General features: G+C 45.6%; 1 protein-coding gene across 2 annotated transcripts in view; it reads right to left on the bottom strand.

The window, feature by feature from the left end:
- The window catches only part of TSC22D2 (TSC22 domain family member 2), a 62,194-nt gene that overhangs the window by 18,896 nt on the left and 20,319 nt on the right, over positions 1 to 22,979 (bottom strand). The window contains exon 2 of one of the 2 annotated variants that reach the window (XM_015425195.1): positions 13,103 to 13,174. The exons of the other annotated variant lie outside the window; for it this stretch is intronic. Within the exon in view, the coding sequence (XP_015280681.1) occupies positions 13,103 to 13,174 (72 nt within the window). The remainder of the gene's footprint in view (positions 1 to 13,102; positions 13,175 to 22,979) is intronic. 2 annotated transcript variants of the gene reach the window in all.

Here is a 22,979-nt window from a genome sequence, read left to right as displayed (position 1 = left end):
ATTTCCTCCCTTATGGCTCTCCGTAGAATGCCATAACACTAGCAGACAATGGGGGGGAACCGTGATTGCATACATCACCAGTCTGTGAGTCCTCGTTGTCATCCTCATCCCCATCTTCAGGGCTCATATCGACATGGGAGCCAAAACAATGCCCTTGTATGTTAGCGGGCTTAGCGGGGTTACGCACTGCTGGCTGTCCCCGGGATCGGAAGCACGATTTTTCGCTTGCTTAAAAATGGCCGCCGCAGCCGGCGGAGCAGCGTCATCTGCTGTTTTCGTTTGGCCACGCTTCCCCGCGCTGTCCTTCTTTTGCTCTCCGCATGGCGTCGCAGCATTTCTCTTTCAGGTCGTGGCCTCTGAGAAATCCTTACTGGCAGAGGTAGACTGCAGCTACGAGGAATCCATCCTCTACCTGCCGGGGGTCCATATCGTGGTCTCAGGTCAGTGCTATGCAGCTTGAGGGAGAGAGAGCTGCAGTAAGGAGGCCACAGAATTAGAAGGTGGGGGAGAGAAGACGACAGGAGAGACAAAATCCTTTTTTTTTGCTAGGAAAGATAGGTGAAGAGTCTAGTTAGCAGAGAAAGAGAGAATTTAAGATTGATCCAAAGAAATCAAAGAAATTGATACGCAAAGCCTAACAAGCTGCTCTCCCTACTGAGGCAGGAAAAGAACTGAGCCTAGGGTGACTACCACCACAGGAAACAGGAAGTTTGAATTGTTCCTGCCTCCCTGAATGATGGATGGGAATCACCCGCAAGATGGCCTCCACCTCAGAGGGAGAACCACTGATTTCGGGAGGGGTGTTGAAAGACCTCTGTCAGATTGAGGTGACAAGAGAGGAGGTCCTAAAACTGATAGACAACTAAAAACCGATAAATCACCAGGCCCAGATGGCATACATCCGAGAGTTCTGAAAGAACTCAAACGTGAACTTGTGGATCTCCTTACAAAAAATATGTAATCTTTCCTTAAACTCTGCCTCCATTCCTGAGGACTGGAAGGTAGCTGATGTCACTCCCATCTTTAAAAAGGGTTCCAGAGGAGATCCGGAAAATTAAAGGCCAGTCAGTCTGACATTGATACCGGGTAAATTGATGGAAACCATTATTAAGGAAAGAATTAGTAGGCACATAGATGAACAAAACCTACTGAGGCAGACTCAGCATGGGTTCTGTAAGGGAAGAGGAAACCATTATTAAGGAAAGAATTAGTAGGCACATAGATGAACAAAACCTATTGAGGCAGACTCAGCACGGTTTCTGTAAGGGAAGATCTTGTCTCACTAACCTGTTAGTGTTCTTTGAGGGGGTGAACAAACATGTGGACAAGGGGGATCCAATAGATATTGTTTACCTTGACTTCCAGAAAGCTTTTGATAAAGTTCCTCATCAAAGGCTCCTAAGTAAGCTCAAAAATCATGGGATAGAAGGACAAGTCCTTTTATGGATCAAAAACTGGCTAGTTCATAGAAAACAGAGAGTGAGTGTAGGTGGGCAATTTTCTCAGTGGAGGGTGGTAAGCAGTGGGGTACCGCAGGGATCAGTACTTGGTCCACTGCTTTTTAACTTGTTCATTAATGATTTGGAGATGGGAGTAAGCAGTGAAGTGGCTAAATTTGCGGATGATACAAAGTTGTTCAGGGTGGTGAAAACCAGTGAGGATTGTGAGGCACTCCAAGGGGATCTGTCAAGGATGGGCGAGTGGGCGTCAACATGGCAAATGGGGTTCAATGTGGCCAAGTGCAAGGTGATGCACATTGGAGCCAAAAATCCTAAATATAAATACACATTGATGGGGTCTGAACTGGCAGAGACTGATCAAGAGAGAGATCTTGGAGTTGTAGTAGATAACTCACTGAAAATGTCGAGACAGTGTGTGACTGCAATAAAGAAGGCCAATGCTATGCTGGGGATTATTAGGAAGGGTATTGAAAACAGATCAGCCAATATCATAATGCCCCTGTATAAATCAATGGTCCGACCTCATTTGGAATACTGTGTGCAATTCTGGTCACCACACCTTAAAAAGGATATTATAGCTTTGGAAAAAGTGCAGAAAAGGGCAACTCGAATGATAAAAGGGTTGGAACACTTTCCCTATGAGGAAGGGTTAAAGCGCTTAGGGCTCTTTAGCTTGGAGAAATGACGACTGAGGGGTGACATGATTGAGGTTTATAAGATTATGCATGGGATAGAGCAGGTAGAGAAAGAGGTACTTTTCTCCCTTTCTCACAATACAAGAACTCGTGGGCACTCAATGAAATTGCTGAGCGGTCGGGTTAGAACGGATAAAAGGAAGTACTTCTTCACCCAAAGAGTGATTAACACATGGAATTCACTGCCACAGGAAGTGGTGGCGGCTACAAGCATGGATGGCTTCAAAAGGGAATTAGATAAGCATATGGAGCAGAGGTCCATCAGTGGCTATTAGCCACAAGGTATAGATAGGGGCTCTGGGGCAAGTGATGCTCTGTCTTCTTGGTGCTTGGGGGGTCAACAGTGGGAGGGCTTCTAATGTCCTGGCCCCACTGGTGGACCTCCTGATGGTATTTTGGGCCACTGTGTGACAGAGTGTTGGACTGAATGGGCCTTTGGCCTGATCCAACATTGGCGTCTCTTATGTTCTTAAGATGAAACACACACAAAGCTGCTTTATAATGAGTCAGATCATTTGCCTATCAAGGTCAACACTGTCTACTCTGGCTGGCAGCAGCTCTTTGGGTTGCCAGGAGAGGGTGTTTCACATAGCCTACTACCTGATCCTTTTAGATGCAGATGCCAGTGACTGAGCCTTGGACCTTCTACAAACCATAGCAAAAGCTGCTCTTCAGATTGTCCTTAGTTGCAACAATCGTTTACTATGAAGCATGGGCAGCAGAGGAAATGCTGGTTGACACACAGATCTAAAGCATGCAAAACTAGCTGCACAGTTCTTTGGATCCTGGCCAAGGATTAAGCAATACATACACAGCTAAAGCTTAATGGCTCCCTTGTCCCACCTTAACTTGCAAGTGAAACTATCATAGTAAAAATCAGTTTCCTTAAGGTTTATTCAAATACATCATAGACCCACTGTATTCAGGAAAGCTGCTACAAACATATCAATTTATGGATTTTTAATTAGGTGTTTTATATTTATACATTTAGATAGGAGACAACCAAAGAAGGTTAACTTTGTGATGTCACTGACATTTTCCAAAACAAGCAAAGCACGTGTAAGAAACACTGAATTTATAATGGAGCAGGATTGATTACAGGTTCTCGTGTGTTCACTCACAACAAATGAAATGTTTAATGGTTAAGTCCTTTCCTTTGAGCCACTAGCATTAATTTTGGACTTCTCTGCAAGGATTTTTCATCCTAGACTCCATACAACGCCAGCCTAGCTGCTGGTACTTCAGACCAGTGTTCCCTCTAAGCTGAGTTAGTGTGAGCTAGCTCACAGGTTTTTAGCCTCTGGCTCACACATTTTTGTCTTAGCTCAGGAAGGATGGCTCCAGAGCACACTAATGTATGCAGGAGCCAAATCGCTTACTCACAACTTTAATGCCAGTAGCTCACAAAGTAGAACTTTTGCTCACAAGACTCCACAGCTTAGAGGGAGCATTGCCAGGTGCAATACTGGGGCCAGCTGAACCTGCACAACAGCATGAATACTGTTTGACCAAACTCATCAGTGTCATAATATTATTGCAATCAAATTCTTATCCTCCATATTACACCTATAATGTTGAAACTGCAGATGTACCAGGAACACTGCTTGTTTAAAATATAAATATATTTCATGTGCAAACAACAAAACACGAGGTTCTATTATTTTTAGTAAGCCTTCTAAAAGGGGCCAATGTGTATCTGGAAAGAAAAATGTAAACAGTTTTACCTTTTAAGAACAACCAATAAAGGAAACCACGCTTTATGCTTAAGGGTTCTTGTCACCTTTCCAGAACTTTCACTTCTACAAGAGCAGCTTCTGTGTTATTAAGTAAGCAGTATCAGCAGTATTTTTGAATTAATAAATACTCCACATGCACAAGTGTTCGTATTTTCAAACCACCTTCCTGGATATCTCAACTTCATACCCCTTATATATAAAAAGAACATTCCTCACATACTCTGGGAGCCTTGTGTATTTAGTAATCAGTAGCTGGCTCATTTAACAAAATGTGGATTTCCAAGTATCCTGAGAGGGGAATGAGATAATAGGGAATATGTCTTTCCCCCCAGGTTACTTCAAGATAAATGGGTGGACCCCAAAGTCCTCATGTTAGTATACCTTAGTAAGAGAGAATGAAGATATTAAAAAGCAGTTCATGAGTATCACCAATAAATTGTCTGAAATAAGATGCAGGATTCAAGAACAAAAATACACCAGTCAAACAGTTTGAAATAGTCACACTACCAAACCACCCAATGCAAACATTTTCTACTGTGACCTGAACTGATAGGAGGACAATGCCAAACACAGATTTCAGACTGCCAGTTTAGGTACATAAGACATTTTCCCCATATAACCCTCTGGATCAGAACTTTAGTTCTAGAAATAACCAAGGTCCTTAAGACATCCCATGCAACTAGTTCCTCATGATTTAAAGGGGCCTTGGGCATGTGTTTCATAAACAGCAGCCTGCTATGCCAGAGGGTGAACCAGTTTTGAAACTGACGGGACTCTGAAAAGCAGACTTCTGATACAGCACAGCAGGCAGCTGCTGTTTGTAGAAAAAAAGTCTTTTTAAATAACAAGTCCATACTTAGAACAGAACTTTGAATCGGAGCCACAGAGCACCAAAGAAAAGTGCACCAGATCTTGAAGAATATATGCACTGAACTTCACATTTTACCTCTGTCGGAACACAAATGACAATTTCTTGCAAAATAATAAGTTTCTGAAACTTGACTTTTATCTAGGCAACTGCCTAAAATGAAGTCAAACACCCTTAAGCACAGGTGGCGCTTTTTTAAGTAGTCTCAAGAGGCTTCTATATGGTGGCTCAGAGGTATCTTTTGGTGGGCAAAATGCTACCAATACATTAACATCCCACTAACAAGAAAGCAACCCCATCCCATCCTCATCCTGGAGAGTACCGAAAAGGAGGAAAAAAGTGTACCCAAATAAAAGGCAAGATGAGAGCAATGGGAAAGGGTGGACAATATTTTGCAACAAAAAGTTCTTTAAGGTAAGCTTTTTCCATTATAAAGGGGCATAGTTTACAAGAGAAGTCCCTCACAAGATCTCTACTGCAGGAAAGAAGAATTCAGCAGGAAACATGGCTCCACCCACTCTGAGTGTTGCTGCTGCTACCCAGTGCTCCTAGTGGCTGAAGCCGGCACCAAAAAAATCATTTTAAGTTGAGTCCAAAAAGGTTCTCTGAATAATTTCTGTGCACAATTGAATTCCCAGCGTGACATACAGAGACCACAAAGAACCAAAGGCACCTGGCATTCATACTGGTGGCTTTTCAAAGTTATTTCATTCTTAGCAGAATATATGGATGAGACACACCCTTGCTTCGCTACCTAATTCAGCACTGGCTTTGAGCACTCAGTGAAATACATATAGAAAGCTAGTCTGCATCTATACAATTTTCCCCAATTTTTCTCCCAAAGTTTGATTCCTCCCCCCCCCCCCCCCCCCCACCCATTTTTTTATGTTTGTAGTTGAAAGCTGTGACAACTTAAACGTGGACCAGCTGTACTGTAAAGATGAGAAGTCACAACTGGTATTACGATTTCAGAAATGACAAGTGACTGGAAAATACTCTTCCGAAACAGAACAGAAATATCAAGGTGGATAACTTTCTAAGATATCTCTTCAGAAATAAGTGACAGAGTGCAGTTTATCATTCTTTTCTATTATATTTTCTCTGCTGAATCATCAGTAGAGTCGAAAGCAGCATTCCACAGAAAGGAAAGAAATATTTCTTAGTCAAATGCCTTTTTGTGTTTAGCTTTTCTATACAGCAATATTTAAACTTGTACATTGGGGAAAATGTGTTTTTTTCTAAATCAGCAAATGTATTAGTTTAGTGTCTGGATAGTAACAGAGAAGTATGGGCCAATCATAAAACTATTTTCAAAGGTATGTACAAAAACTTACATTTTGATCAATAACAATACAAACTTTAACAGAGTTATACCCATCCAAGTCCACTGACATCAATGGACTTCGAAGGGCGTGACTCTGCTTAAGATTGCACTTTAAGTAAACTCTTCTCTAAGGTGAGACAGGCCTACTTCAGAATACAGCAGGGACCACTAACTCTGGTGGAGGTTGAAGCCACTGGGATAGAATTCCTCAAGCCAGCTACGCTCAGGAATGTCTCTGGCATCATGGGTCCCTTGCTTGGCCAGCCAATCAGGCTCACTGAACCTGTAGGACTGAAGCTGGGATAATCTATTACCATGGGGGCCTTTTAAAATGGGCTTCAGGTGCTCGACCACTGAGCCCTCCTTTGATCTAGTCTAATCCAGAAGAAGGTGTGATGAGAATGAAAGGAATGAGATGGAAACGCTTTCCTATCATCCCTCCATGTATTCTTGGCTGAGCATGGCCCTCTTATTTCTCGTTTCCACCAGGGTCTTGTCAAGACAATCTCTGAATAGCCTTCCACCCTGGAGTGGGTAGGCAATTACTATGGGCATTCAATGGGGATCTGCTTGCCAAGCACAAAGCCATAGAGCCCATCTGGCCACAGAGCAGCTGCCATGGAGCAGGATGCAAAGGTCACTGTGTAGGGGGAGGGGTCTCCTAGGAAAGTGACCACCATGAGAACGTGGTTGGCACCCTCTGTTGCCCTTTGGTTATCACTGGGAGCAAGTTGGACCAGCTTCAGGACCCACACAATAGCTCTCCAGAGATGAAGGCGGAGTAAGCTGCTGCCCTGATAGTCACTGCAGTGGTCTCATGGGACTACCTGCAGTATATAATCTGCTTTTCTGTCCTATCCATCCTTTATGGATCCAACACCATCCTCTGAGACCAGGCCAGTGGATTGTAGCACTACTACTGCAGCATCCACCAGGGAAGCCTGTAATACCATAGGTAACTTAAGGGGCCAAGGAATAAAGCTTTAGGTAACATTTGGGAACTGCCTCCTGTTAGATATAGGCATGGCCCATTCTCCCTTCATCAGCCTTTTGAAAAAAAAACCGGGAAAGGGAAACCATCCTCTCTGAAGAAGGAGCCTTGGGGGGGTGGGAATCCCTTGTTCTCCTGGGGCCTGGATTTACTTCCGGAAGGTTCCTGTCCAGGGACAGGGAGTTTTGTGAGGTCTAGGGCCAGGATGGCTTTGGATAAAAGGGACTGGCAGTCCACACTGAACAGGCACGTGGGTTGGTCAGCAACTATGGGTGATTCTTCTGAGAGAAGCTTTCCCACTTTCCCCTTTGGTTCTGATTGTGACGAGGGGCTGTCCATGACCCTAGCAAGGGTGGCAGTAGAGGAAGAGGCTTGTGGGCCACCTTGCCAATAGCATGAAGCGTGCCCCTTGCTATGACAAACTCTTGCTTGTGGGCAGGTGAGGGTGACTGCAGGTTAGCACTAAGGTGGGGTGGGAGAGGAGTGCTCTTGCATGCCTCGCAGCTCCTCTCTCATGGTTCATGGCTCTAGAAGATTCCATCTCAGCCAAGCAAGGATTTCACCCGCCCACAACATCGAAGGGGGGGCTGAGATGGCACTTTACCCCCTTGGAGATCCACTCTGGTGCCCAAGGAGTCCCTCTAGTTCAGACGAGGGTCCAACAGAGGAGCGTGGCATGCCATCTTAGCCCTCCAGGGGCCAAACTGGCAGCCAAGAGAGCCAGGGGCAGATCCAACAGGGGAGCCTGGTGTGCCATCATAGCCCCCCCTGGCAGCCAAGAGAGCGGGGGGGGGGTCCAACAAGGGAGCCTGGCATGCTATCGTAGCCTCCAGGGACCGAAATGGCAGTTAGAGAGCCATTTGCGCCTGAGGAGCCATTTTCATGCCTTTTTATGGTGCTTTTCTTAAGTCGCTCTGGGCTAGTCTCAGTGAGGAAGCACTCTTCGCAAGAGACGGAAGGAGGTGAGGGTCTCCATCAATTTCAGATGTAAATTTGTCTCTTTTATGTCCCTTCAGAGCTTCCAAGGCTCACGACTGGGCCATTGTCTTCCACGTTCCTCCAAGGAAGGGGGGGCGAGAAAGAAAACATTGCAAAAACAAAAGAAGCAGAGCCAAGAGGAGGTGTGAAAGAAGTTGTGAAGAGAAAGAAGGACAGGCTGGAGAGGTTAGGAAGCTCGCTCTCAGGTATGAAATCTAGAAAGTCAAAGAGCTTAGTCCTGCCTCCATGAGCAAATGGTGGGAATCACACATTCCAAGAAGCCCTTCTCCTCAGAGCAAGAAACCCCATTTTTCTTTATAGTACTGCAGTTCTCTCTAACACCGACTAGTTTTTTTAAGCAGCCCAATTACATGGCAAAAAAGTAAAGCACCAGGAAAGTGCGGCAATGAGAGTAGCAAAGGTATATATCAACAACTCATGAATATGGGACAGAACCCCACAGTGTTCTCACTAACAATTCAGAGATTCCTTCTGCAAAATCCTATGCCAAATGGCTAATGTAAGTGCACAAATCCCAACAGTAATCACTCACAATAGATCTCTAAGGTTTCCTCCTGTCCAGAATCACCTTTCAAATGCCAAGTATTTGGTCCCTGAAATGGCACTGTTGGCTAGACAGTCTGTAGTTTTAAGTTCCTGCAAGGTTAAGAACTGAAGCAGGGCTCTCACATGACTTATAGAAAACCTTAGCATCACATCAGGATACTCTGAAAACTGGCAGATACATCCTAACTCGCACAAGTGGATCTCTTTCCATTCTTCCCTAAGGAGTACCCTATGCATCCTGAAAATCCTCTGCTGAAGGGTCAGGAGCCTTCAAACAAAATGAACCACAGCACACAGGATTGCAGTGAGGAGGGGAAATGGAGCAAAATCCCCTTTTCTGCCAGTGCTCCTATGGAGGGGGAGTTTGTCCAGTTTTCTCCTCTTCAGTGTAACATGCAGTTTCTAAACAGTTCCTGACCCTCAGTGGAAGGGGAAGATCTATCTGAATGAACCCTTTCTGCCTCTATTAAAGGTAAAGGTAAAGGTTCCCTTGCTCGAAAGCCAGTCGAATCCGACTCTAGGGTTGCGGTGCTCATCTCCGTTTCAAAGCCGAAGAGCCAGCGCTGTCCGAAGACGTTTCCGTGGTCATGTGGCCGGCATGACTAAACACCAAGGTGCACGGAACGCTGTTACCTTCCCACCGAAGTGGTACCTATTTATCTACTTGCAATGTCTTGCTTTCGAACTGCTAGGTTGGCAGGAGCTGGAACTAGAGACGGGAGCTCACTCCGTCATACGGCACACTCGGGTCTCGAACTGCTGAACTACCGACCTTCCACAGCCTGCAGTTCAGCGTCTTAACCACTTGAGCTTATATATATATATATATTGAAATGATTTGGAAAATATTTGAACACCTTGTCTTATTCATCATGTTAAAATAAAACGTTCCATAATCAATTTCTTTTCTTTTTTCAATTTTTCGGAAAAAAACAAAAAAGGCTTCAGGAAAAAAATGGGGGGGGGGGGAAACGGTTTTTTTCTGAATTTTTCCAGTTTTTTTTTCAGGCCTTCACATCTCTAGCTTTAACACTCTTCTTTTTAAAAAAGATTTGAAAAATCCTATTTCAAATCTTTTGTATGTTCCTCCTCCTCCACCTCCTGTTTTTAGTTAACTTAAAACAGGAAGTCTCCTGAGACTTATGCACCTAGCAACAAATGTTCAAGTGGTGATTAGAAACAACCATGGAGACTTCCCAAAGGAAATTTCAGTAATCATCATCTTTAATTTTTAAAAAACCCTCAATGTAGCTAGTACAGGTATCTTCACAAACAGTCATAAAGGATGAATGAAAATATAGGTTTCTTTAAGTTAGAATGGTGAGTTAAAATCTTTTTCTTCCAGCATAGCTTTGATAGGTTCTACATACTCACAAGAAAATTGTTGGTCACAAGAGAGCATACCATATCCAATTAGAAACTCCAGATACAAAGCAATAATGGACCTCTGGACCTGCTGGACCTCCTGATGGCACTGGTATTTCTGGCCACTGTGTGACACAGAGTGTTGGACTGGATGGGCCTTTGGCCTGATCCAACATTGGCGTCTCTTATGTTCTTATGTTCTTAATGCATTGCAGTTCAGATCTCCAAATATACTGGACATCAAACTTTTGTACCTTAGCATTCAAAACAGAGACATAGGCCCTGACCTGGGTAGCCCAGACAAGCCCAATCTCGTCAGATCTCGGAAGCTAAGCAGGGTCGACTCTGGCAAGTACTTGGATGGGAGACCTCCTTGGAATACCAGCAGTCGGGAGGCGGGGGCAGGCTTTATCCAGCCCACCTCTCTGAATATCCTCCAGGCCCCCATGACTTCCAGGTGCACACACACTCTCACACAAGCATGAAAAATAAAAAAGAACAGAGACATGGCACAAAACTCTGCAATAGAATCAGTTTCTTAAAAATGTGCCTCACAAGTTCCAGTGTACTAAAAATATGATGCCATATCACAGGGGTTTACAAGGCTCAAATACAGCTTCAAAGGACACTAATTTTTTTACAACTACAAAAACACCCTTTTCTGAAGGAATGCTGAAACATTCCTTTAAGAAAATGTCTTATTATGAAGATCTGCCATTCAGTCAAACCAGTCTGTCATCAACTATTCTTTCAAACCAAGTTTCATCCTGTTCCTTCCAAAACATCCTTTCTGCAATCTATGTTTTATATTGTCATGATAACTGCTTGAAGTAAAAAATGGAAACTGTTCTGAATTTGCTAGGCAGATACCCACGGACCCCTTTATGAAGAGTCAGGGACTTGTATATTGCATAGGTTTTCTTTTTTCCTTTGTGCCTTCCATCAATCAGCCTCATGCCTGCATGCAACCAGTTGTTATTGTTACTATGGCAACAGCAGCAGAACTTCTGGAAAGCAACCAGGAGATGAGAGGAAGTACATCCAGAATGGCCCAATGAACTGCCAACCGGATCTCCCAAGGTATTTAAAGCCTCCTTCCCTTCAGTGCATCACATCATAAGCAGAATGAACTTTCCTCATGCCAGTTGTAACTGCTTTGTAGAGCACTGTGTCCAGCTTCCTCTGGCAACATACCTTGACCAGTGATTTGGCATGGTCAACTTTCTACCAGCAGCCTATTTTGAATTTACTGTCTAGTAGTTAACATGTTTTCAAAGTCTTAAAATATTCTTTGTTAACATAAGTACTCTCCTTATTGTGAAAGATGCTGATTTGTATGTATCCTAGTATACAAAAGCCACGAACAAAACCTACATGCTTAGGGACAAGTTAATTTACTTGCTCAAATGTGAACTGATCAGGAGAGAAAATAAGATTAGTTACAGTTGCTTATTATACAATTCCAGTGTGATCGGGTTTGTTCATCACTTTATTCTCCCATGCATTCACAGTCTCTGCTGAGATAACGGCTTTCCAAGTCATGCCAGTGAGTAAAGCGCAAAACCACCACAAACCATGCTTTACCACCTTTGTTTTTACGGGGCTACATAGGACTGCTCAATGTTACTCTGAAAATATTAGACCAATGGGACAGCTTTTCCATACAACATCTCTTCTGAACCACATGAAGCTGCTGGGTGAGGTCCTCAGGAGATCTGGGGTGGGTTGTCACCAATATGTAGATGACACTCAGCTCTGTCTCGCTGCGCCAACTGATCCCAGGGAGGGTGTACAAACCCTGAACTGGTACCTGGAGGAAGGTTTTGAGTGGATGTGGGCCAATAAACTGAAGCTTAATCCCAACCAGACAGAAGTACTACTGGAAAGTGGAAAGTCTGACCTGGGAAAGCCATTCTGTGTGGGGTTGTATCCCCTTTGAAAGAACAGCTCCATAGTCTGTGGGTACTCAAGGACTCAGGCATACTGCTGCATAAGCAGGTGCTCACTGTGTCTCAGAGAGCCTTTTACCAGCTTAGACTGTTTAGTCAGCTGTACCCCCCCTCCTGGGCAGAAAAGATCTGGTCACTGTGGCGCATGCCCTCGTTACATCTAGATTAGATTACTGCAATGCAATGCACTTTCAACTAGAATCAACAGTGCTTAGATATAGCACACAACCTTCCTGAATTATTAAAGAGATCTCCACTATTTAAACTGAGAATCTGACAGCACTCTAAACTACTTGTGATTTTAAAACATTATATTTCAAACCAGAATGCACTTCTTCTTAAGTCAGCAAGCATGTGAACACACAGGCAAGCTTTAGGAAAGTTGTATTTTGTATGCATTTTGCCTTACTTAAGCAAAAGTGTGATAGTGCTTAATGTTCAACCACAAAAAATTCTGAACATGTGGCAGAATGCTACAGAAAACTTACAACAGACAGGAACATCATTCACCAACATGAACTCACTGAGATTTCAATTTATAACATTAATGTTATAAAACAGCCAGAATGCAGTAGCTGAATTAGTAATGCAACTTTGACAAATGGTATTTCAAAACTATATTTGTTGCAGCTTCTCGCCAAGGTTTCACTGTGGTGAAATCTTCTTTCAAAGCTTCCTGCCATCCCAATTGACCTGCAGAAGTTGTAATTTTTCCCTAAATTTGTCAAACCTAAGCCCAGATTTATCCTGCTTTCGTACTGAAATAATTCAAGCAATTGAAACATTTTTGGGGGAAAACATTCATTTTAAAGTCACTTAAATATCACTGGCAGCCTTCAGAAATTAGGCTGGGGATACTGATTATTAGGGGTAAGTACCCATTTATGTAGCATTTTTTTGTAGCTATTACTATTACCTTTATCTCAACCACCTACAGAAGAAACAGAGGAGACTCATGGAATGGATCCAGATTCCACGGGATGTTAAAAAATAACCATTCAATAGCACTATTTTGGATACTGTGGCCACACTAGTCAAACCACAGAGGATAAACTGAGGACACAAACAGAAGATGCTGAAGCGTGTATATGATTTAATGACGAGAAACCTGCACAGTGCAAAGCCAGTCATGCAGACTTCATCATGTGTGCATTCCAAAGTATTCATACCTATCCCAGAGATTCTTTGACTCCCGTAACTTGTTTAAATGGAACACTTGGTAGAAAGTAGCTGAAGGATTCCTATGAGAGCCAGGAAATGAGACAAGATTGAGAATGGACAACAGCCTATTCAAAGGAAAAGATTTGAGTTTTTATTTTGACACATTGTATCCTAGACCCAAAATTCTGCAATAGTACAGGACTGAACAAAGGAAGGTGAAGAATTCAATTAAAAATTTTTTTGCACGGCTGGTTCAATCTCGTCTAGCATTTTATTTCCAACAGTGGTCTCTGGATATTCATAAACCAGACAAGATTACTTTTCCCAATTTGCAGCCAGCATCTGATATTCAGAGATATACTATAGCCGTACACAGAGGTTCTGTTTAACTAATACGCATTACATCCCATGGCCCACAAAAGTTAAGATACTACTTAATAACGCTTACAAATCTAGCTTTTTCAGAAGACCTAAATAATGTAAATGCAGATTATGACATTCAAGGTCTGCACTTGCTAATTAGGAAATACTTGCATTCTACTTCTTCACCCAAAGAGTGATTGACACATGGAATTCACTGCCACAGGAGGGGTGGTGACTACAAGCATGGACAGCTTCAAGAGGTAATTAGATAAACATATGGAGCAGAGGTCCATCAGTGGCTATTAGCCACAAAGTATAGATAGGAACTCTCAATCTGGGGCAAGTGATGCTCTGTATTCTTGGTGCTTGGGGGGGGCAACACTGGGAGGGCTTCTAGTGTCCTGGCCCCGCTTCTGGACCTCCTGATGGCACCTGGTATTTTTGGCCACTGTGTGACAGAGTTGTGGACTGGATGGGCCATTGGCCTGATCCAACATTGGCTTCTCTTATGTTCTTATGGTTTTGGAAAATTTGCAGCTTTAAAAGCACACCATTATCTGACAATTGCATTATAACAATCCCACCTCACTGCAGACTCCATGACCCTTGTAGCTGTCCAAGCAAGTCCCACAACCCCATCCTTCTGGGTGAGAGGGAGAATATAGTGTTCACAAGCACATTCCACACCAGTTAATGGAAAACACTAAGGAAAAGCAGGTTGCTTACCAGTAACTGGTGATCTTCAAGTGGTCATCTGTGCATTCACACCCATGGGATTCAGTGCGCACACGCTGGATTGATCGGTGCTGTAGCAAGCTCTTTTCTAACGTATTTTTGCGCCCAGTCCCTCCGGGCATGCACAGGAACCCCACTACGCATGCCCAGAGGGGTGGGTGCGGACATCCCACCAGTTCCTTCAAAGTACCACCGCAAATCAACCCCCATTCGAAAATGTAGAAGCTGACAGCAGCGGGGAAGGAGGGCGGGTGGTGTGAATGCACAGAGGACCACTCGAAGATCATCAGTTACTGGTAAGCAACCTGCTTATCTTCGACGTGGTCTCTGTGCTTCACACCCATGGGAAGTACATCCTTCAACTGGAACATGGTAGGCCGAAAGAGCGGCCAAATAAACTTTCAACAATGAATGGGAAAGGCCACCATGGTGTTATTAGGATGCAGTCCGCGTTGTCCTTGAGTATCTTGCAGACCACTCTCAGAAGCAGAGGTAAGGGGAAGAACAGGTAAAGGAGCCCTGATGACCAAGAGTAAAGGAGACCGTCCCTCAGAGATTGTGGGTCCTTGCCTCCTCGACTGCAGAACAGATGACATTTTCTGTTGCTTCTGTTCGCAAAGACATCGACTCGGTGAGTCCCCCACTTGAGGAAGAGTGGGAGGAGGTATTTTGGGTTCATCCCCCACTCGTGTAGGCTGAGTCTCTGAGTCCGGCTCGACTTAGATGGTCTACTGCACGTTCGTGTGGCCAGGGATGTGAGTGGCCACAAGGAATATGTCGTTGTCAATGCACAACTCCCACAACTGAATGGCCAGGTTGCATAGGCGTTGGGACACCGTGCCTCCCTGCCTGTTGATATATGACAGCGCTGTGGTGTTGTCCGTCAGGACTGTGACACGTTTTCCCTTGAGTAAAGGGAGGAAGGAGGGGAAAGCGTGTCGTATGGCTAGGAGAGTTCGAGGAAGTTTATGTGTTTTCTCCTCGTTTGTGCATCCTATTTGTCTCCTACAGACAGCCCCATGGAGTGTGCACCCCATCCCGTCAGGGACGCATCCGTAGTTATTGTGACTTCTGGTGACGGAGGGTGTAAGGGCACTCCCCAAAGGATATTGGCAGGGACAGTCCACCAAGATAAAGAGTCCTGTATGCTGGGAGGAGGGGATAGGACGACAGTGTGTGCATTTTTTGACAGGTCATAGTGGCAAATGAACCATAGTTGTAAGGGACGCATTTTGAGTCTGGCAAAGACGAGAACCAACGTAGTTGCCGCCATTAGACCAAGCAGTCTCTGAATTTGGAAGGCGGTGACGGAGAGTTGGGTACGGACACCGTTGGCTAGGGAAATAATATCTGCTGCCCTTTCTTGGAGCAGGTAAGCCATGCATGTCTGTGAATCCAGGATTGTGTCGATATACTGTATGTGCTGGGCTGGATACAAATGATACTTTTGCCTGTTGACTTGAAGGCCCAGATTCTCCAATAATGCCAGAGTCTCTGCGACGTTTGAGATTAGGGCGACTTTGGAAGGCGCTACCAGAAGCCAATCATCTATATAGGGATAGATCACTTAATGTTGTGTGAAAACCAATAAAGATCTATTTTTTTAAAAAAAATCTATATAGGGATAGATCGAAATACCCTGTAGACGGAGGAAAGTCGCAACCAATCATGGTCTTCGTAAAGACTCTTGGGGCGCTGGAGAGGCCGAATGGAAGAGCTGTATACTGAAAGTGCCGGTGACCAATCGCAAAGCGTAGGTATTGGCTGTGAAGGGGTGAATAGTGATGTGGAAATACGCGTCTTGGTGGTAGAGGGTTGCCATCCAGACGTGTCTGCGAAGCAATGGCATGATCTGTTGAAGCGAGACCATGCGAAAGCGGTGGTAAGTCACGAAGCGATTCAACTCCCTGAGATCTAATATGGGTCGAACGCCTCCGTCTCTCTTTGGGACTCTGAAGTATTGGGAATAAAATCCCATCCTGTGGAGATGTGGTGATAAATGTTCTATGGCTCCCTTTTGCAGAAGGACGGACACCTCCTCGAGGAGAGGTGGGGAAGGGGGCGTGGAGATGATGACTGGAATGCTGGGGTTCTGCATGAACTAGATTCTGTAGCCTCGGGTCAAGATGGCGAGCACCCACTCGTCCGAGGTGATGTGATGCCAAGTGTGAAGAAAGGGTGACAGACGGGTAATAGCTGACTCGGTGACAGGGAAGTCAAAAACCCTGTTTGGAGGGTTTAGACTGTTTGGTGCGGGAAGCCTGTTGGCCTGAACCGAATTTTGGTTTCTGGAAGGTGGGTTTTTGGCCCCCAGAAGACGTTCTTGGCCTCCAACGGGTGTCAGGAGACTGGTGAGTTGGGGTGCGCCTCTGCCAGGATCTCGACCAGTTACGAGGACAATAGGGTTGTTTCGCAGAGGATGAGACCCCTAGAGCTCGGGATGCCTTTATACTTTTATCTATCTCTTGAAGAGTAGAATCAGTAGTGGCATTAAACAGACCAAGGCCATCAAAGGGAAGGTCCTCTACGTAAGACCTAGTGTCTATTGGCAGGTTAGTGTTGCGGAGCCAGGAATGTCTTCTAAGAGCTATTGCAGACGCCATTGTCCATGAAGACGCCTCGAGGACATGTTTGGTAGTGTTAAGCTGTTGTTTCACCAACACCATGCCCTCTTTCTGTATGACCCTGGCTGCCTGCAGTTTGTCATCTGGTAGGTGGCTGAGAATTTCTGAGAACCATTCCCAAAGAGTGTATTGGTAGCAGTTCACACAGGCCAAGTAGTTGGTGGCCTTGACTCCCAATGCTCCAGTGGAGTAAAATCGTCTGCCAAAGGCATCCAATTTCTTGCCTTCCTTGTCAGAAGGTGTGGAGTGTGCCCTCCTGTTGAGGATGAGAGAAGAGAAATTCTGCATCCGTGTCTTGTACTCTGTACATGTGGTCCAGTTTCCGTGTGGACACTGGAGCCGATGAAGGTTTTAGCCATGGTGATTTAGCTGCTTGGAGAAGTACCGAGGACATGGGCAATGCCAAGGTGGAAGAGGTGTCGAGCTGAACTATATCATAGACTGAGTCTGTCGCCTGTTGTTGTTGTTGGATGACAGAGAGACCTAAGGCATAGGCCATTCTTTTGACCAGATCTGTATAAGACGTTAAGGTTATCTGATGGGGATATGGGTAAGTCCTCAGCGACATCCTGGTTGGGAGACTTATGGTCAGGAGAAGTGTGAGCCTCAGAAGCCTTCGTATCTGAGTCCTCTTCTGCAAAGTCTTGCTGTTGAATTTGGACAGATGTGTCCTGCTGACAGGCCAGTGGTTTCGATTGGATGACAGGAGCAACAGGGGGTGGAGTGACCGGAGGGTTGAGAGGACAACTTGGTTCCAAATTATGGTGGGACGGATCAACTGCAGGAGGACGTGACAGAGATGCTGAAGGTCTCGATCTATGAGGGGATCTCGACCTATGAGCGGATTGGGTGGAATAGCGATCCCAATCAGCATAGTTCGCAGGCGTTAACCACAGCAGGGAAGATGGATATGCCCCATAGACAGGGCATTTTTTGTAGAAAAAGCCAGCAGGAACTCGTTAGCATAATAGGCCACACCCAAAAGCAGAAACTCATTAGCATATTAGGCCACACCCTGACAGCACAACTCATTGGCATATTAGGCTGCACCCCTATGTTACCAGAAATGTGGTCATCCAGCCACACCCACCTTTTGATTCTTATTCTGTTTATCTTGTTTGTTGTCAAAACCCAGAGCTTTTTTTGTAGCAGGAACTTCTTTGCATGTTAGGCCACACACCCCTAATGTAGCCAATCCTAATGTGTTTCTGCTGTTGGGTGTGTGGCCTGTTATGCTAATGAGTTCCTGCTGGGTGTGGCCAACTCGGGAGCCAGCCGGAACTCCGTTCCTGTGCGTTCCTGCCCAAAAATAGCCCTGCCCATAGAGGTACCTCAACTGTCGTCGTTCCCACGACATCTTGGGGGGGGGGGGGGGGAGGAAGACTCTTGGGGGGGGGGGGGGGGGTAGGAAGACTCTTGGGGAACTTCTGGACCGTGGACATCTAGGAGACAAGGCAGAGGCTTTTCTGTGAGACATGTCCCTGTAATGTCAGCTGTCGATATCGATGAATTGAGTATGAAGACATGGAGGGTGACACTACGTATCACATGTAGTATATCGGTGCCAACGTGGATCGATGTCGGAAGCGTCCGATACCGTCAATGCCGACGAAGTCGAAGGAGCGGCGGAAAGCTCTGCACCCATTTGGTGACTTAGGAGCTCCATCGTGTCAATATCGGAGCAAGGACGCTCCGTTTGTTGGACGGGGAAATCCAATACATGGATGGTCGGTATCGGTGGAGGAACTGAGGCCTCCAATATCAATACTGCCGGTTGCGCAGGAAGCATCACAGGGACATCACCCAGTGCTTGTACCGCTGCCTTTCGCATCTTAGCCGCCTTGAGGGACTTGGAGATGCCCTTCTTCACAGACTTAGTCTCTATACTTGCCTTAGCCTTCTTTTTGACAGGCGTGGAAGCGGACGATCGTGCCTTCGAAGTCGGGAGCTTTGGTGTCAGGCGGTCGACATCGGAGGAGGGCCTCGGTGTTGGAGCTGTCAACATGGACGGTCTCTCCTCCATCGGTGTGGCGGGAGCAAGAGCCGATTCAAGCAGCGCTACTTTCAGGCGCGCCGCGCGGTTTTTCCTCATTTGGTTGGAGAAGCAAGCACAATGACGACAGGACTCCGGTTTATGAGACTCTCCGAGGCTGAAAATACAAAGTTTATGTTGGTCCGGAGGAGCAAGTTTGCTTCCACAACGTGTATACCTTTTTAAAAATCCCCACTTCTTCTCCATAGAAGTGAAGCAGAGATAAGTTGAGAGGAGGGGGGGGGGTTGGTCCGAAGGCCTGAGGTAAATTCCCCTCAGAGGAAACAAAGTCCTTTTTTTCTGTGTGAGGAACAAGAACCAAAAAGGAAAAAGAATAAGTGGAAATAATTCCCAAGAGCTGAGAGGGTTTTTCCAAAGGCTATCAGTGAACCGATCAGACCGATGACGAAAGAGGTCTTTCCAACGTGGCGGTAAGAAAGGAACTGGCGGGATGTCTGCGCCCACCCCTCTGGGCATGCGCGGTGGGGTTCCTGTGCATGCCCGGAGGAACTGGGCGCGAAAATCCATTAGAAAAGAGCTTGCTACAGCACCAATCGATCCAGCGTGTGCGAACTGAATCCCATGGATGTGAAGCAGAGAGACCACATCGAAGATCTGATGTGACCCAAAATAGTTTTCATATTATGTTCCTCAGATATGATATTGGTTGAAATTAAGATTTTAATTTCATTGACAGCCCCCAACAAAGTTTCATTGCACAGAATGTGACAGAAACCCATTTTTGTTTTCATGTATGTCTAATGTTTCTAACTCATACCCTTTGTCTGCTACCCATATTCAATTGGATTCCAAAATTCTTTCCAAATCCAAAACAGAAAATAAAACTGGTTAGCACCGATGCCACGGACAGCTACCATTTTTTTTTAGCTAAATGCAATCACAAGTTACATGTATGTGAGGTGGTTGTTAGCCTTCACAGTAACTCAAGCACAAAATCCTAACAATAGATAAACTGCCTTTTATAACTTTTATAAAATAGCTGGAATCCAGAGAACCAGAAACAAGGTATAAAGAAGCCCAAACACCTACAGTACAGGAGTTAGCTCTCAATGCATGCAGCTAACATGTTCCTGAAACTGAGGGGACTTCCAAAAGTAGTTTGCAACTGAGTAGTCACAAGTATGGATGGCACAAACTGTCTCAAGAGCCAAAATTCGAGCCGAACTTGAGCTGGTTTGGAGCTCCAGAACCAATGTTTAGGGAAAGCACATTCCCCAAACATTTACCAGACTTTTTTGCTGGTTCAGCTGTTTGGGGCCAGCCATTTAAACCTAACAGCTGAGCAGCATAGGGTCTGTTGCTCAGCTATTAGGTTTGCTCCCCCCTCCCTTTGAAGTGACCGGGAGCAAAACCAAAGGGTTAAATGAGGCTCCTTCCCAGGCAATCCCCACCCCCTTTCTCCTGGCTGTGGTTAGGGGGAACTGAACTTGCCAGACCAGTTTGTTTTGTTGGGCCCGCTCTGCTCGATTCAGGGTTCAGATCATGGGCTGCCCAGAACCCCATACCAATCTGCCTTGTTTAGGTTCGTGCTCATCCCTAGTCACAAGTCCAAAATCCCACTAGGCATGTCCAAGCCTTTGGGCATACCTGAAACAATTCTTTGAATCTTAGCCAAAAGTTTCCAACCTAAAGTATTATTTGTGCAAAAAAATGCCATAGTCATGCAAATAAAGGGTAACATGTAGAATACTAAATCCCAATAAAATTAAGCACTTAATTTTCAGTTATTTGAAATGGAGTTAAGCACATACTTAAACATTCTTAACTTTGGTGGATCATGGTCATAGGTAGCAAGTCAGATGCATCATTAATAGCAGCAATTAATTATTAAGTGCTATATGAACTTTTCAAAAGCTCATAGATAAGAAAACACACTTGGGAGGAAATGGAAATTTAGAAAGAAGCAGCATTACTCAAGGAAAATAGTGTTAAGAACGCAGCTAACAAGTTCCTTAAACTGAGGGGACTTTCAGAAGTAGTTTGCAACTTAGTAGTGTCAAGCAGAGATGGGCACGAACTGCCTCAAAAGCCAAAATTCGGGCTGAACTTAGGCCGGTTTAGAGCTCCAGAACCAATGTTCAGGGCAGGTGCATTCCTTGAACATTTACAGGACTTCTTGGCCAGTTTGGTTGTTTGGAGCAACCATTTAAACTTAACAGCTGAGCAGCACAGGGTCCACTGCTGGGCTGTTAGGTTTGTTCCCCTTTGAAGTGGTGGTCCTTGTGCTTATCATTAATTTTTTCCAATTAAAGTTTGTTATTAAATCCCAATACTCTACACTAGTGCAACATCAACAATCTGTACCTGCATAGTTATAGTGCCTTTCAAGCAGACAGGAAGTTTCATTTCACACGGAGTTGCAAGTGAATTCAAGAGAAAGTTTAACAGTATTATCAGTGGTTACAAGGATGTGGAAAGAAACAGTCCAATATCTATACTTAAAGAGAACTGGTTAGAAACCAAAGAGCTCTACAATCAATACTTTTATTCCCAATAGTCCCTGCAAAGCAGGTCTTTCTTTTCCATAAATAAGTCAGTAAATGGAACTTCTGGAGCACTGGGACTTTATTTAAAATATTTTTATGCCACCTTTCCACCCAAATAGAGTTCCCAAGGCAGCAAACATCAAGGCATTAAAACATTTAAAACATTAAAACACATTTAAAATGTTGTTGGCGGCCTGAAGCTACGCGGAGTCCGCCAGTGATCAATGAATGGGAAACAAATTCCAGTGCTCTTGGGGAGAGGGAGGTGTGGCGGTGGGTCTGGGCAAGGTCGAGTGCGAAGGGCGCAGAGAAATAGAGTGGCTCGGTGCCCTTCCAGCCTTCGACCCATCCCGAGGGTGGCCGGCAGTGGGGTCGGGATTAAGAACCCTCCTCCGTCATTGGTGTTGTGCAATGCCAGGTCCATCAACAACAAAGCCGAAGTCTTGCAGGACTTTGTGCAGGAACAGCAAGTAGACCTGACATGTGTAACTGAGACCTGGGTGAAGGAGGGTGAGACAGTCGCTCTCACCCAACTCGCCCCTCCAGGGTTCTCGATCCTTCACCAATCACGGACCAGAGGGCGGGGGGAGGAGTGGCGCTTTTCATTCGGGAGGCTTACTCCTTCAGGGCGCTTCCGCAGGCGGAGATCGCGGGCATAAAGTGTGTAGGTGCGATGCTGGAGGCTGAGGAGAGTTTGGCTATTTGGTTGGTGTACCGACCACCTAATGAACTGGCCAATAGTCTGCCATCCCTGCTGGAGGCCGTATCAGGCTGGGCGCTGGAGCACCCTAGGCTACTTGTCTTGGGTGACTTCAATGTCCATGCTGAGGACGCGACCTCCAGCCGGGCTGTGGACCTAGTGTCGTCCATGGCGGCACTGGGTCTCTCTCTCTTCGTTTCGGCTCCCACGCATCGGGCCGGGCACACGCTCGATCTGATCTTTGCGGCGGGAGTGACGGTGGACCGGATCACTGTCTCGGCAGTGCCATGGTCGGATCACCATGCCCTGAGGGCCCGTCTGAATGTCCCACCCCGACCCTGTTTAGGTGGCGAGCTAATTTTGGCTCTGATTTTGGCTCGCCCGCGGAGTCAAATGGACCCTATGCGGCTCCAAATGGCCCTGCGGGATCCAAGACCCCCTGGTGGCTCGTTGGGGGAGCTGGTGGAGGACTGGAATAACCGGCTCTCCACAGCCATCGACGAGATCACTCCCAGGCGCCCTCTCTGCACTCGTGTGAGGCGAGCACCCTGGTACAACCAGGAGTTGCGCTCGCTGAAGCGGGAACTGAGACGGCTGGAGAGACGGTGGCGCCGTGCTCGTGACGAAGTGTCCAGAACATCCTACAGGACGCTTATGAATTCCTATGTGATGGCAGTCAAGGCCGCAAAGAGAGATTTCTATGCGGCCTCGATTGCTTCTGCTAGCTCACGCCCGGCCCAATTATTTAGGTAATTCGGTCTTTAACATCCTTGCCTCAGGGCAGACAAAATATTAGGGAATTGGACATTGGCTGTGAGGCTTTTGCGAGCTTTTTTGCAGATAAAGTCTTGGCACTCCGTCGTGACCTCCCCACCACACTTGATACAGTGAGGGAACTTGAGGCCCCTTGCACGTCTTTGGAGA

This window comes from Gekko japonicus, unplaced genomic scaffold (assembly GCF_001447785.1).
Source record: "Gekko japonicus isolate JY-2015 unplaced genomic scaffold, Gekko_japonicus_V1.1 scaffold618, whole genome shotgun sequence".
NCBI classification, from domain to species: Eukaryota; Metazoa; Chordata; class Lepidosauria; order Squamata; family Gekkonidae; genus Gekko; species Gekko japonicus.
This window is presented reverse-complemented; position numbering and strand designations above follow the sequence as displayed.